At 38.6% G+C, this 15,771-nt stretch overlaps 1 protein-coding gene across 2 annotated transcripts in view; it reads right to left on the reverse strand.

Annotated features, from left to right (window-relative positions):
• LOC121633726 (MAM domain-containing glycosylphosphatidylinositol anchor protein 2-like) overlaps positions 1 to 15,771 on the reverse strand; it is a 226,127-nt gene that overhangs the window by 75,897 nt on the left and 134,459 nt on the right. For both annotated transcript variants that reach the window (XM_041975923.1, XM_041975921.1), the window contains exons 7-8: positions 2,259 to 2,350; positions 1,933 to 2,170 (exon numbers count right to left, since the gene is read on the reverse strand). In XM_041975923.1, coding sequence (XP_041831857.1) covers positions 1,933 to 2,170; positions 2,259 to 2,350 — 330 coding nt within the window. The remainder of the gene's footprint in view (positions 1 to 1,932; positions 2,171 to 2,258; positions 2,351 to 15,771) is intronic.

A 15,771-nucleotide genomic window follows, 5' to 3' on the forward strand; every position in this document is an offset into this window, starting at 1 on the left:
AGCTGTTAAAACAATAGTAAGTCAGCAAAAGACAGTATTCATTACCCTTTTCCCAAATTACACTCAAAACTCTGCAGGCAGTTTTGTTTAATCTCTTGAGGATTTTGAGATATCTGCAATGCACAACCCAAATACAACAGCAGTGTATCTTTGCAGTGTTAAGTTCTTCATCAGAGAGGACAAGCTAAAGCACAAAAAGAGTAAGAACTGATTTAGCTTCTGTATCATTGTTCAATCACCATTTAAGGGATTTTAACTTATGCTTTACATTTAAAAAATGTGCAATTACTCACCAGTTTATTATTCTCCATTATTCTTTAGGAAGGTGCATTGTGGGCAATGTGGTTGTGAATTTTTCTTTGGAAGTTGGATGCAGATGATTAATCTGTCTAGATAGGATTGATTAAAGTGCTAATTTATTTAGTGCCCAATTGTCTCCAAGTTCCAGAAGTTGGCATATATATCTTCACAGTGTCTCAGAAGTGGAAATAAAAAAGTAGGATGATGCAAAATTACGACATCATCTCTGCGTTCTGCTCTCTGCTGGGGTGGAAATAAGTTGGAAGCTTCACATTGATTGGAACACATGCTGATTTGTTGGAGACTAACACATTTTTATTTTTAACCATGTAGTGCCAGTCATGTTTAACATTTTAACAGTTGCTGGTTCAAAGCGGCAATTGTCATAATGCACTACTGTTTTTGTGATGGCAATTAGGGGAACTTGTATTGATTGGTAAATAAATGCATACACTGTAGTCAGCTTCACATGTGTCTTTTCAAGCCAGGACTGATGCATCAGGACCCAGCAATAGTGGAGGTAAGAGACACAAAATGAGCTCCAACAGTGCTGCGTTTCCTCTTTATCATATGCATGAATTACCAGAGGATTAGCTGGTTAGCAGTGACGTAAAGGCTTTCAGCAGGACTCATTTCAACACATTTTAATCATATTGCAAAAATTTCACAATATATTGTTTATGTAGCAAAGAGGACTGACATGGGCAGCAAAGTTTTAGCTTGGTCTTTAGCACACTTGATATTTTTCATATGGGGTCTAAAGTATTTAAATTTCTTTCCCGTGCTTCTTTTGCTCATAAAAAATTTAGAACTGTTTTAAAACATAAATTTCTCTTAAACCTAATTGGTTTGTAGATCATTTATATTTTATCAAAGTATTGCATTACACTGTCAACAATTAAAAAACATTAAGCTGCAAAAATAACATGATTATGTCAGGCAGTGCTCCCATCGCTGGGTCATGGTGCACTTTACAGCAGTTATGTGAAAACCTCCGCAGATAAAACCAAAACTGTCTGCATTGTTAGAACCCACTAAAGGTGGAAGGGAAAATATATGTATTTGGAATTTGAGTTAATAGTTCCATAAATGGAACTAGAGCCTTTTCCAAAACTGTTCTTACTGTATCATTACAATCTCCACACCATTTCTGTCACAAGCCAACTTGGCTGATGGCAAAATGCTGCCAGGAACAGCTTTATGAGCAGCAACACTTGTCATCATGAAACATTGCCCTGGTTTAATTATACTCTGTGTTTATTACATATCAAGGCAAACTTTCCAGGCATTTTGAGCCTGCTTATTAGCAAATAAATTAGTATTTTCTCGTTTAATTTTGACCTAGTGGACTGAACATGCCTGTAACGACATGGGGTTTAATATGCAACCAAAGATTACTGTATATATCGCTGTGAAATTTCCAGTGTGTTATCTGCTATTATTACGACCAAAGAGAGAGTTGGGTCAGATAGAACTGATAGCAAAACTAAACAGCAAGAGATCTTTATTTTTTTATCAAAGCCTCTGGATGTGACTAAAGCTATGAGAGGTCTGCATTTGTATGTGTTAAATGAAATTGGGGGCGGGGGAGCGTGAAGATGCGACATTGACACAACGGGGTGTGAGGCTCACCAGTTGTGGAGGAGATGTTGACGTCAATGCTGATCTCTGGGATACCTCCTCCCTTCAGTGCTGCCACGCAGGTGTACGTGCCAAAGTCTGTAAACTTGAGGTCTATGATGTCCAGGTTGGTGGTTCCAGGTGAGATGTCAGGGTCCGTCTGGGTGATGACCATACGCTCTGAGCTCCGCAGGGCGCGGCCGTTCTTCAACCAGCTAAATGTCAGCTCCTCTGGAGGTGTTGCCTCCACCTAAACCATGCAACTCTTGGTTATTTCTGCTTTAAAGACAAGCAGTGCTGTTCAAAACATGCATGTGTGTGTTGTTCTGCAATCACACCTGACAAGAAATCTTGACTTCACGGCCAATCTGGATGTTGTCATCGTTGTGGTAGGGGTCAGGGGTGATCCAGAATCGTCCCTTTTTCAAGGCTGTAAAGGTAAAATAAATTAGTTAAGAACTCGTTTTATGTTTAAACACCAAACGTGTTGACTTTAAACATCTGCAGCTGAATAGACTAAGATATTTACAGCAGGTTATATTCGTTATATCGATGTGGTTTTTGTATGCAATGTAATCCAAGTTTTTTTCCAGCATTTTACACACACTTGCACTGTAGATTAGTGTGATGCATCTCCATCAAAAGTACAGTAAACTGTTCCCACGCAGCCTCTGCATATTTCACTATTAGCTTCAGTTTTATGTTCCTCGCAAAGAACAAACTCCTAGACAACTAAGTAGTTTCAAGTCAAGGTTAGAAACTTTTCTGTTTGCCATCTTTTATCAAAACAACTGTTGATTTCTCACACTAACATCCTTTAAATCTTATTTTGTTGTACTTTTTCTGTTTTTATTTCTTGCTTCCTCTGCACTCCGCTGTAATTCTTTTGATGTTTTATGTATTTTTTTTTTAATTGTCTTGTACATGAAATGTTTTATACAAATAAAGTTGCCTTGCCTATTAGACTCAGTGAAAGGCTGCATTGAGCTGAAGCTGTTAATTGCTCATGTAGATATTTCTTGTCAGTATCAGGGTCACAAAATCTTAAAAGGCCTTATCTATCAGATTATCTATAAAAATCTATAATAATCTATATATCTATAAAAAAAAATTTGCACAATCTGGTGTTATTTTTTTGCACAATCTTTAATCTTTTTTTTTAAAGATTAAAGCTTTGAACCAGCTTTAATATTGATAGCTGCAGACTAACGAAACAGTACTGAAGCTGTACACACACAGTGTGAAGTCAGAGAGGCACCTAACATAATATCCACCATTTATAATCCAATTTGGTTTGCAAACTCCTTTTTCAAAACATAGCTTCTGTGAACGGAAAATAGAAGATGATTTCATTATAATGCATGCTGTATTGGCTCCAAAACTCGCATCTACCATTCAATTCATCTCTCTCTCTCTCAAAAAAAAAAAAAAAAAAAGCTGACGGCACCATGGAAATCTTTTCATCTACCAATCGTCAAGTGACATTATCATATTCAGTTTGGTAAAGGCAAAGCAAAAACAAAACCTGCATGTCAGATTTAAACACAGGAAATTGAATGTGCAAAACAAATTGTGATGCCTGCCAAGCAGCATGCTGAAAGAGAGACGGATGACACACGCCTCCTTGACATGATCTTCCTCCTCACGTCTGAAATCAGTGTCGGCAGGCAGAGAAATCTATTCCTGACGCGTGTCAGATACAAAAACTACAATCATCTCAATGTTCTCCAAACACCCCTTTGCATTTGGATTCATTCTTGCATCACATATGCATTTATACTCCAAGGCAACGCCTATCAGACATGATGGCTATAATTTCATATGAGTCATTTGCTGGATTAGAATGTGGCACATATCTGGGACCTTTATTGATACAGAAATATAATCTATTATCAGCTACCTGTGTTGCATTTTCTTTAAAGGCATCAGACACAGCCTGAGGTTAATGAGACAAAACAAAGTTCATTGTGGAAACAGGTAAGCATGTCTGTAATCTGCAGATTTTTTGTTTTTCGCCATTGTGAACGTCAGGCAGTAAAAAAAAAAAAACCTGAGGCAGAGTTGCATGTCATGTTTTAAGGCAGAGTTCTCCATCTTGACAGTTTGAAAAGGCTTTTGTGCCCCAGTGACAACTTAAGAAGAGTTAGTAGCCACTTTATAAGGACACATTATGTTCACACACATATTTCTGCACATCTTTTTGAGTCACTGTGCTGTCACAGGTGACAGAGGATAAATATTTGGATTAAACTTCTTTTATAGATTCCTCCAGCTCTGACGTGTTCTCCCAGCTTTAAGAGACTGTGACACAGCTGGGCTTTAAACAATCACACATCCAGTTCTTAGCTGTATGACCAGACGTAGTCGCACTCATGGAGATGTCAGTCAGAAAAAGCAAACACAGCTCTTTCTCCTCACCTGATCAGATTATTTCTTTTTACTATACAGAATGATGAGTGAAACCACACCAGGAGCAAAACAAACAACTCTCTCTGCTCTTAAAAAGAAAAAAAGAAAAAAAAAGTTGACACTTCTTTTTTCCTTGACAGCTCTTAGACTTTTTATGTCTGTGATTGGACTATGCAATCATCTTATTACAGAATCATCATTAACACAATGCTTGGTTATGCTGGCTCCGTGTGTGCCGCTGGACACGTGACAACTCGGGACCCAATCAATTTCAAATAAAGCCATGAAGCTTTTTAAATGGTAATAAGTCCAGCAAGTGATGTCAAGGTGACATTAAACCAAGTCAGCAAACCTAACAAACTCTCTTACTGGCAGTTTTAGTTCTTTAAAATATGTGTTAGCCTAAACTTAGTCTGAACAACATAACATCTTTATTATCAAACCATTCTCCATAACAGGTACAGATAATTTAACCACCCTCATGCCTGACACGCCTGCTCATTAAATTTCAGGGTTTAAGATAGCTGCTTGCTATTTATATAACATTAAAATACGAATACCTGCAGACAATATAAAGCTAGGCTGGTGTATGCCATAACTTGATCTTTTGTGGAAACATATGTAAAAATTTATATTATTTCTTGTGCTCTTTGGATAGACTTAGCAAACAATATGGATTATCTAAGCCACTGATGGTTTGACTATATGACACATGACATACTCCATCAGACAGCAATACAATAAATAACTACATCCTGTGCATAATATCCAGCTTTGAATATCCAGGGTTGAACAACAGACAATCCAAAGGCTCTTTAGAGGGTTTGAGGTGCCATCTTGATAACATTCAAGAAGATGATTAACGAGTCTGCATGAGCTCTGCTGTCACCTGTATGAGCCAAGCTGAGGGCCATTTTCATTTTAACAGATTACCTGAGCTTTTTCCCCATCACATTATTAATATTATCACAAGCAATACTTAGGCAATGTCTAGCATATCTACCCCCCCTGGTTCTGAGCCAAAGCCAAACTCAGAACCAGTTCTTTCTACTCCAATCACAATCAATAGCTATGACTATTTTCTGGACCAGAACAAAGACCTGCTTGCATTGGGGTCTTATGAAGGCCAACTGTACCAGCTAACATATTCTGACCATTATCTTTAAAAATCCAGAGTTTTAATCTGAATAATTTGTGAAATCAAAAAGGAAGAACATGAGGTAAATGTTCCTCTCAATTTCCTGCTGTACATATGTTTTTAGGTAATTACTGTCAGTATGTTCTGACAGTACAATAAAGAGAGGTGTCATCAGTAGTTTTGCTACCTGATGGTTCATCTGATTCAGATGAGGGAAACAGTGAATAATTGTGTTATATTTTAGTTTGTATTGGTAATTGGGGGGGTGCTTTTAATTGACCACATCCTTGTAGTGAAGGGTTGAAGCAGGATTCATTAGACTGGACAGACCTCCGTAATGTGTCAGAAGTATAAAGTAAAGCTTTGCATTGTCACTGTTCAAAATCCTCACAACTTTCCCAAGTTTCCCCTGCCAATATTATAACACTGATGTAGCTACAGTGAGAAGATGTTTGCTTAAATACAGGAGTAAGATGTTTTATTTACATTACATTTAATATGTATGAACAACTGGTATTCAGTTTTCTCTGCACTTTTTTAAACTTTTAAACACCAAAATGGTAGCTGATATACTTACTTATATGTTTTAAAAGCTAAATGGATAACGTATCCTCACACACACACACACACACACACACACACACACACACACACACATATATATATATATATATATATATATATATATATATATATATATATATATATATTAAGTTGTGTTATTTTAGCCTAGAAACAAGGGTCAAGCATGGGAGAGATGCTTAAAGCAACCCTGACTGGTTCTTAGTTGGAACAAACTGAGAACTAACTCTAGCACCAGCCTTGTACTTATTATTTTTCATGTTTGGTTGTAACAGAGTTATTTTTCTTTTAGTCAAATCTGAAAAAAATATCAGCTTATTAACGTGTACATGGTTCATCTATCACATACGTGTGGCTTTACAATGCATTGATCCAGTATTTTCACTTGTGAATGTAACATCTGAGATAATATGGGGCTTTGCACCTTTGTTTTCTTTTTTCATTTTATTGGTAATGTGTGGCAACCACATTATTTCTCCTAAATTAATCAGTTGTCTATATTTCTACCACAGTAGAAAAGGTGCAGTAATTGGCTTCTTGCTGCATTTAAAATATACTGTGTGGTTCAGAGTTTTAAAACTTAATGGGGAAGGGAAAAGCTTTAATTTTTTCCACATTAATGGGCAATTTTGCATAGTCAAACATAACAGAATAAATACACTGACAGTTGAAATATAGGCAAGGCTACAGTGAATGGGTGTGAAGCTTAGTGGGCTGAAAGCTCAAGGTGATTTAACGGACCTTGCTGCTAGCTTCAGTTGGCTTTATTAAAATGGCCCTGCTGTTCACACATCTGAACTCAACATAATAATAAAAATACGATATAAAATAAACAACACCAAAGCTAAACATTGCAAAATGCATAGTTCCTATTTGTATTTGATTGAGCCGAAAAGGCATTAGCATGAATGCAAAACAGCTCATGTAGCCCTTTCTCTGCAACAAGTCCATTATCATATATATAGTGTTCTCCATCTTGATTAAGAAAGCCTTGACTGATCAGGCAGTGCAGACAGGTCCACTCTAACCTGTGTGTCATACTCCAATTTTTAATATCTATGATAATACCAGCAAAACAAGAGGAATTGCTATGTTATCATACAGATCAGAACATGTAAATAAATTTTATTTTAATTTAAAAACCTTTATTATTTAAATATCTGCAAGTACTTTTAGGTGAAAGACTGAGTGCATATTTTTCTTAAAGTAAAGGTGGTCCAGAAGTCCATTTTAAATTTGAGAATCCATTGTCTCGCATTGCATGCACAGAGGTTTGGATACATGTAGCTAAATTTGAAGCAGAAATGTCTGATTGTGTCCTTGTACTTGATATTTCATCCCCTACTTTTCACAGAATTTCCTGGTAGTGTCAGCCTTCCCTCATTTCTGCACGGTGTACTCATGCATTTTTCAGAAAAGGTTCCCTCCTCGCCCCCTTCACATTCAGAAATCCTTTCCTAACATTTTATCTAACCATAAATAATGAATAGCAAGTAGGCATTCCTGTAAATCGACTACATTTGTGTAGAAGACAGATAAGTGGACATTACTTCCCCCATGGTTGTTGTAAATATTGCTGGCCAGCTGCAGTGACTAAAATGGTGTCTGCTCCTTTATGCATGGAGGAGAACCTAAAACCTGAGATTTGTGTGTGTGTGAGAGAGAAGTGGGAAGTGCAGAATTGGGAGACTTAATCGGATGACGCTGCATTATCACCCCTCCACAATACAGCAAAAGTTGCATGAATAATTAAAGAGGGCTTCACTTGGAAACAGAACTTTCCCATTTGCTCTGAAGGCCAACTGTGTCTACTGTGACTACAGACACAATTTTCACAACATCATAAATAATATCTCATAAGAACACTATGTTGTGTTTATACAGTATAAATTTGTGAGTGCACTGATGTACACCTGTAATCAAGAACAGTCATGAAATATAAAAAGAAAATGATCTTGACTATTTCAAAATGTCAGAAGTGTGGTACTCTCTCCATCATCACAACTCAAGTAATCTTCTTATATGTTTATTGTGTTGTGCCACAGGTGGATTGTATTTTTCAACTGTGGCTTTCAAGGAATTGTAAATTTAGTATTGAGATCTTAGACAGCAGTGTAAAATAAGTTGATTATGTTTTATGGACATGGAGGGGATTGGCTGGACAGAGACACGTTGAATGAGGGACTTAGTGGGCCTAGCGCACACAGCCTAGCGCTTTAGATGTGGATCTCATTAGTTGTCCTATAAAAACTTTAACATCTTTAGCCTATGATGTGAACGTATGATAGGATTTCTTATCTGTGCCGTTACCAAGGTAATGACGGAGCTTCCATCCAATTTCTTTGAATCTGCCATAAATGTATCAAGACATCTACAGTAGATATTGGATTAGGGAGGTGGTTAAACAAAACTTTCACAAACTACTTTCTTTTGAATTATAACCCATTTCAGCATCCAATATCTTTTTCTTTCATGCAAAGTTGTAAACCTTAAAAAGCTCTTCTACGTCAAACCGATGTGAAGAACAGGTGGTCACACAAGGCCACCTGCTGTGTCTCTTCACACCACTGTAGCCTGGAAAAATTTGAGTACTTGAATGCATCGTAAAGATGATGCCCAGCTGCTGGTTAGGGCATACAGTCTATACCAGTGCCTAGAAGACATAACACACCAGTGTAGAAGAGGGCAGTTCATCATACATGAAAGAAAATGGGTAGACCTTACAAATTAAAAATGAATAAATATACAAACAAATGCTTGTTTTGCCATACCATAATAATGTTCTGCAGAGCAGCTCTCTCTTGAATCATAATTATTATTTGGTGTTTAGTTTCTTTATTTCATATGGAGGTTGTAATATGAATAGTCTTGCTTGTTTTCTAGAAATGAAGATGCCAATTAAAAGGTTTGTGTGATTTGTTAAGCTGGTCGTTCTGTTTTTTACCATCACTGCGGCTTTCCATTTGCTGACACACAACAAACACTGCAATGTCTCATCTTAAATTCAGGCATTTATTCTTGCTTTTGTCTACGTTATCATTAAGAACATGGGTATAACATCTATCTAGAATCTAATCTTGCACAAATTAGACATATCCAGTTGCAACGATTACACTATTTCTGACCAATCAGAGCAGATTTTTTTCAGAGATGTGACAAGACAAGATGCCAAGTTGGAGAAGAAAGAATGTGTTTATTTTAAATTTATAAGCTTCTATATCTCCTTTAGTACATTCCCAGCACATAACTAAGAAAGATAACTCTTTTGATTCAGCAAAAATGTGACCAAGTGAGACATCTAAAGACCAGAAAGTAAAGCTGGTTTTAACTATGTGGAATTTGCTTATTACTGAAGAAATAAAACAGCAAATAAAACTAGTTTGGGAAACATCTGGTGCAAGTACTTCATCACTGATTCTGAGACCTAAAACATAAGTCAACACATGCACAAACAAAATTTTCTTGCATTATTGATGACTTTTGGAAGCATCCCTTTTATCACCATGCAAGCTTCCTGTCATTGAACCCTGAGGGTGGCAGTATGCCAAAATGTGACATCCACCAAAACATCCACCACAGGAACTCCTGTCTTCACTGTAACATCAAGAGGCGAAATGGGGGTTCTGTTTGTTCTCAGATTTTCCTGCATGTCTCCTCTTTCCTCTTTTGCTTGTGAGGTTGCATACAGTTCAACTGTGACACAGTGAATGTTCAAGATATTCTTGTTGATCATTTATGTACACAAATATATATTCCCTTTATTGCTGCAAACTGAAATGTTTTTGCCTGTAGCATGCCTGTTTTTTGAATAATGGGTGGCCCTTACATGAAAAGCACAGATAACATAAAGAGAAAAAACCCTAGTTGAGGTCTTTTTCTATACGGCGCTTGTGTCACATGCAGGGCAGGATCACAATAGCCCCTCAGGGGAAGTTTTTAGCAGAGCATGTTCACAGCTCCGACACACTGGCTATTATGGGCACATGCTCATACACCAACAAATTTATTCAACAACACAGCAAGAAAAATAATTTTTAAACATGTTTTTTTTTTCACTTTTAGTTTCATTTATACTCTGGCTTTGTCTGATAGAGTGTCTCTGAATCATCATTCTCATGTCTACCCATCAACCCATCCCATATTTTCAATCAGGCATGTCAGCAAGCGTCATACTCTCCATTCAGCATCGTGTAGGGGTATTTCTCTGGGGTCTAATGGCTATGTCTCGATAAAAGAAAATGCTCCTCTCCTCTTCAGCTTATCTCAAGGTTGCAAAAAGGAACAGAACAACAGGCAGCAGAATGGTTCAAAACATGAGCTGTGCTGCCGTCCAAATACCTTTAATTTTCTCCTCAAGTGTCACTCCACACTCCTTACATTTGCACCCACGCCTTCCTCATGCATCAGCAGCTATGCAATATTCCAACTGCTCACACATGCTCAAAGCTCGGTGGAGGGGAGAAACTGAGTCCTACATGCTGCTATCAACCTTCATTCTGACCTCCACCTTTAAGTTGTGCTAAGAACCCAGAGGAAAGGAAAATCTGTGTAAAACCATAAATAAATCAATGGCTTGTTTCTCCACTTTTTTTTTTATCTTTTTCTTCAAAAGTGAAAGATGCTGAAATGATCAAATTAGTCTTGTTTAAGTTTCAAAAGAGCTGTCAGATAATTCTCAGATTTCCTTACACTGTAAGAAATCGCTGTGAAATACACAGTAATCTACTGTGTTCTTGCAAGGTAAGTTACTGTGAATGTTTTTAAGGTAAAATACTTTACAAAAAGCAGCAACTCTCTAATTACTTTAAAAATCACAGCAATTAAAACGATATTGTGAAAATCACAGTAAATCAAGTTCTATTGTGATAAGTCACAGTAAAATTGTCACTACTGTAAAAAGTATCTACAGTAATATATAACTGTGAAATATACAGTTATTTATTGTGTTTTTATAATGTTAGATACTGTGAATGATTTCAAAGTAAAATACTGTATAAAAAGCAGTAATTGGCAAAATGTTGTATGAATTATGGTACTAAAAACAATACTGTAAAAATCCACAGTAGACCAAGTTCTACTGTGGTAAGTCACAGTAATGTCATCATTACTGTAAAAAGCATTTACAGTGACATGTAACTGTGAAGTACACAGTGATTTACTGTGTTTATATGCAATTAGTTACTGTGATTGTTTAAAAAGTAAAATGCTGTATAAAAGGCAGTAATTTGTGAACTACTGTATAAATCACAGTACTAAACACAATACTGTATCCATTCACAGTAGACAAAATTCAACTGTGGTAAGTCACAGTAATATCATCACTACTGTTAAAAAATAAACAAACATTACAGTAGTGTGCAATTTCACAGTAACATCATGAGCACTGTAGGAAATCACAGCAACCCCAACAGTACTGTAGAAAATCACAATATGTTCCAAGTTGCAGTAACATATTTTTTACCATCAGAAATGGCAGTAGCCTGTATAGTACTGTAAATTTTCACAGTAACAGTTATAGTACTGTAGAAATTCACAATTATATATTTAACATTTACATAAATTTCACAGAAACTTACTGTGTAAATTTACAGCAACCAAAAAAAATGTTAGTGTAATATTGTGCACTTTGTAAAATCATAGTAACCAGCATGGTATTGTAGAAATTAACAGTGATATATCATAATTTACAATGACATGTACTTTTAAGAAATTACAGTAACCAGGATTGTACAGTAAAAATTCACAGTAACCTATTGTGTAGCCCACAGAGCAAGGAATTGCAGTAGCCTTTCCTGTACTGTAGAAATTCAAAATAATACAATAGAAATTTACAGTGACATACTTTAGGAAATTACAGCAATGGTCAGAAATGGCTTCCTCTGTGTCAGCCAAACATCAAGGAGACATGGATAAACAGTTTTTTTTTATACTGCTTAAAGGCTTTGAGCTATTGGGTTAAATTTTGAGTATGGTTATGGTGGGACAGGGCCATCCCCTGTGCTGTTTTTTGGGGTCAGTGGGGCGGTTGCAGCGTGGCAGCTGAAAAGGGTATTTTTATAATTTCAAATTACAAAATGGAGGGAAAATTAATAACTCCCAAACACTTTGACTTAGAAGGCTGAAATGTTAATGTCTTCATCGTGGGGATCAGCTATGCACTGTGCAAAATTTCAGAGCCACAGCAACTTGAGAAGTGTCAGGGTTAACGATCAGAGTGAATTTTGGACTTTTGACCTGCTTTTATCAAACAGCTCACACACTCTTTGAGCTATAAACATGAAATCTCCAGTATGTTGCTTATCAGAGAGTCCTCTACCTGAATATTTTGATCCTGTTGTGCTAGGACCCCCCGCGGGGCTACATCGCCTCTCAAAGATCCTTCAAAGTTGGGTCTTGGGTGATCGACAGGGGCCTCCTCACAAGTTCATGGGCACAGTTTTGAATGATTTGGTCTGGTTCCATGGAAACAGCTGCCACCCAGAGTCTGAGGAATGCAGCCGTTTGAAGCCCTGCCTCTCAAAAAGTAGGGGTCCAATCAGAGTCAAACACATGTCAAAATACTCATCCCCGACCCCTGAACAACATCAGAATGTGCGACTTTTGTTCATACAGGTTCTCCGACTGTAGGGATCTGAAGGGCCATAAGTCTGACAGCTTTAGGTTTTTGGATTTCAAATGGCCAATTACTGGAATTTGGGTTATGATTCCATGTGGTGTACCTACCATGGCGATGACGTCACTACCATGCGCCATGGCAAATGGGCAAATTCACTCCGTACTGTAGGACAGTAAACACACTGCACTGGGGTGTGTACCAATACCAATAATACAGCCAGAAGGATGAGAATGAGGCTCTGACTTAGGCCTTGTCCACACGTAGGCGGGTTTTTTTAAAGCCGAATATTCTCCCCCCCTCCCTGCAGAAAAAAACTGCGTCCACACAGCCTCGTTTTTGGAAAAAACTCCATCCACACGTAACCGCATAAATGCGTTGTGAAGCACGTACATTAGCATGCCAAACCTGTAGGTGGCAGTAATTCACCAAATCCTATCCAATCAGAAAGGTTCCGTCTCTCTGCGTCACTTCCACAACACATGAAACATGGCGCCAGGCCCGTTCGTATGGACCGAGAAGGAGACGGAACTCCTCTTGAGTGTGGTTTTAGAATACAAAGCAAACAAGACTCAAGATGATGTTGAAGCAAAAAGTGCCTGGACAATGGACAACGCTAGGAGAGTTTTTAGAGGATCCATACTGTTTCAAAATGTAAACACAGGTCGCACATGTGACGTCAGGGCATTTTGTCGTGGACAGTGACGTTTCGGAACATAAAACTCCGGTTATTAATGTCCACACGCAAACGCTTAAAACGGAGAATTCGCAAATCTTCACTTTGGCCGGAGTTTTTTCAAATCATCGTTTTTGAATCGCAAATCTGCGTTTACGTGTGGATGAGGCCAAACCGTAGGAAAATATCTTCGTTTTTACAGATACCCGGCTACGTGTGGACAAGGCCTAAGAGACGTGTAGCTCAAAATCTACAAGTCTCAGCTTCTTGATGACAACCATTGGTGAAAGCTGGAGTGATGCCGAGATCCTTTTGTGGTTGTGGCTGCAGCCATTCTTTGAAAGTGGTCACGTCCACTCCGGGACTGGTCGCTGTGGCTGTTATTACACTAATCTGATGACCCATAGTGGGCTAAAATAAATTTTTCATTTCTGTATACCTTTACGCTTGTTTCCTCTTGTACGGAATACATATTAACAGGCTGCACCCTCCATGTCTCTGCTCCAATCACTGTGTGGACGTCCTCAAACTCGCCTCCCCTGAGAGTATCCATGACAGATATACAAATTATATGTTCAGATTCCTCGTCAGAAGGGTCTGAAGGATGCATAGATGTGTCTTTTATTGCTGTAGTGTTACAGAAATTTAAACGGGAGCCATTTAAACACACTGCACTGGGGTGTGTACCAATACCAATAATACAGCCAGAAGGCTGAGAATGAGGCCCTGACTTGGAGACGTGTCGCTCAAAATCTACAAGTCTCCGCTTCTTGATGACAAAAATTGGTGAAAGCTGGAGTGATGCTGAGATCCTTTTGTGGTTGTGGCTGCAGCCATTCTTTGAAAGTGGTCGCGTCCACTCCGGGACTGGTCGCGTCCACTCCAGGTCTGGTCGCGTCCACTCTTGAAAGTGGTCGCAACCAGTCCCGGAGTGCTTGAGCCTTTGCTACCACATCTGGAGAGGCTTCAACCACCTTCAGACCATTTAATAAATACTTCCACTGCTTTGCTAATGATGAACACACATCGTTGAATGCTTTATAAAATAAACTACTCTGGGACTGCAGGTCTTCTTCACTCTGGCAGTGGTCGCGTCCACTACAGGACTGGTCTTGGCCACTCTCGGAGTGGTCGCGAACAATCTCGGACTGGTCTCGCCTTTGTGAACAGGACTTCCGAGAGGCTTCAACCACCTTCGGAACATTTAATAAATGTTTCCAAACAACAGAGTACGCTATAGTACTTGAGCAGCAGGATCTATACAGGGCTTCCACGTCTGCATAAAGACAGTGGGTGCGTTCCGATCGCACTGCAGTTCCCTTCTAAGTGGACTGCAAAGGGTGCACAGCCATCTTAACTGAGGTTCCAAACCGTAGGGAGAACGGATGTTCAGTTCGAAGGGAACTTAGTAGGGTGTAGGGAACAACTGAACAACTGATGTACACTTTGCCGGAAGTTGACAAGCAATGTTACCCATGATGCATTGCGCTCCCTCACTAGTGGACTTTACAGATTCGGCAAGCAGAGGAAGATGATGAAGTCCGAGTTCATATATGTTTCTAAGTTACATAACCTGCACAACAATGCCACAATAAGTTATAAACTATATTTAAAAAAACAAAGGTGGTACACCAGCAAGCTAAACTCGTGATGTTTTGCTAGTAGCCTGTTGTGTGACTTTGCTAAACTGAAGACTAATGTTAGCTGCACAAGTGAAGTCTGTGTTACGTTATTTTGTGATGCTATTAATATCTTCTTTTGGTGAAGACCAGGAAGTAAGGAATGCGCAGATGACGTGGCAGGGTGTTCCGAACGGAGGAACTTAAGCGTCGTAGGGTATTCCCTGTGTAGGGAGTAGGGAACAGGGAGTAGGGAGGTTGAAGTACACTGTGGATCGGAACGTAGCTAGTGACATACTACCAACACTTCCTGTTCTTCTGGCAATGCATTTCAGAATAAAAGTATTGCGCAAGTACCACTGCATAGTGGTTGTTCTCCCTTCCAATTTGGAAAAATTTGCTATCACAATTTTACGTTCCTGTCAAAGCATATGCTCCACATTGACAACAGTTACTACTGAACAGAATTGACTTGTACGAGCTGTTGATGTGTCAAACTGCGGCTGTGCTATAATGATTCACCAGTAAGAAGATGCCAAAGGCTGACGTATTGTCATTTTCTTTCATTCTTTCATCGATTTTTTAAGTAAAAAATAAACCAGTTGTTTATTTTATAATGCATTTGGCAAAGCAGCAAAGCAGTGGAAGCATATATTAAACGGTCTGAAGGTGGTTGAAGCCTCTGCAGACGTGGTATAAGGCGCGATCACTCCAGGACTGGTTGCGACCACTTTCGAGAGTGGACGCGAAAACTCCGAAGGTGGACGTGACCACTCTGAGTGGACGCGACCTGACCTGGACTGGACGCGACCAT

Source organism: Melanotaenia boesemani, chromosome 22 (assembly GCF_017639745.1).
Source record: "Melanotaenia boesemani isolate fMelBoe1 chromosome 22, fMelBoe1.pri, whole genome shotgun sequence".
In the NCBI taxonomy this organism is placed as follows: Eukaryota; Metazoa; Chordata; class Actinopteri; order Atheriniformes; family Melanotaeniidae; genus Melanotaenia; species Melanotaenia boesemani.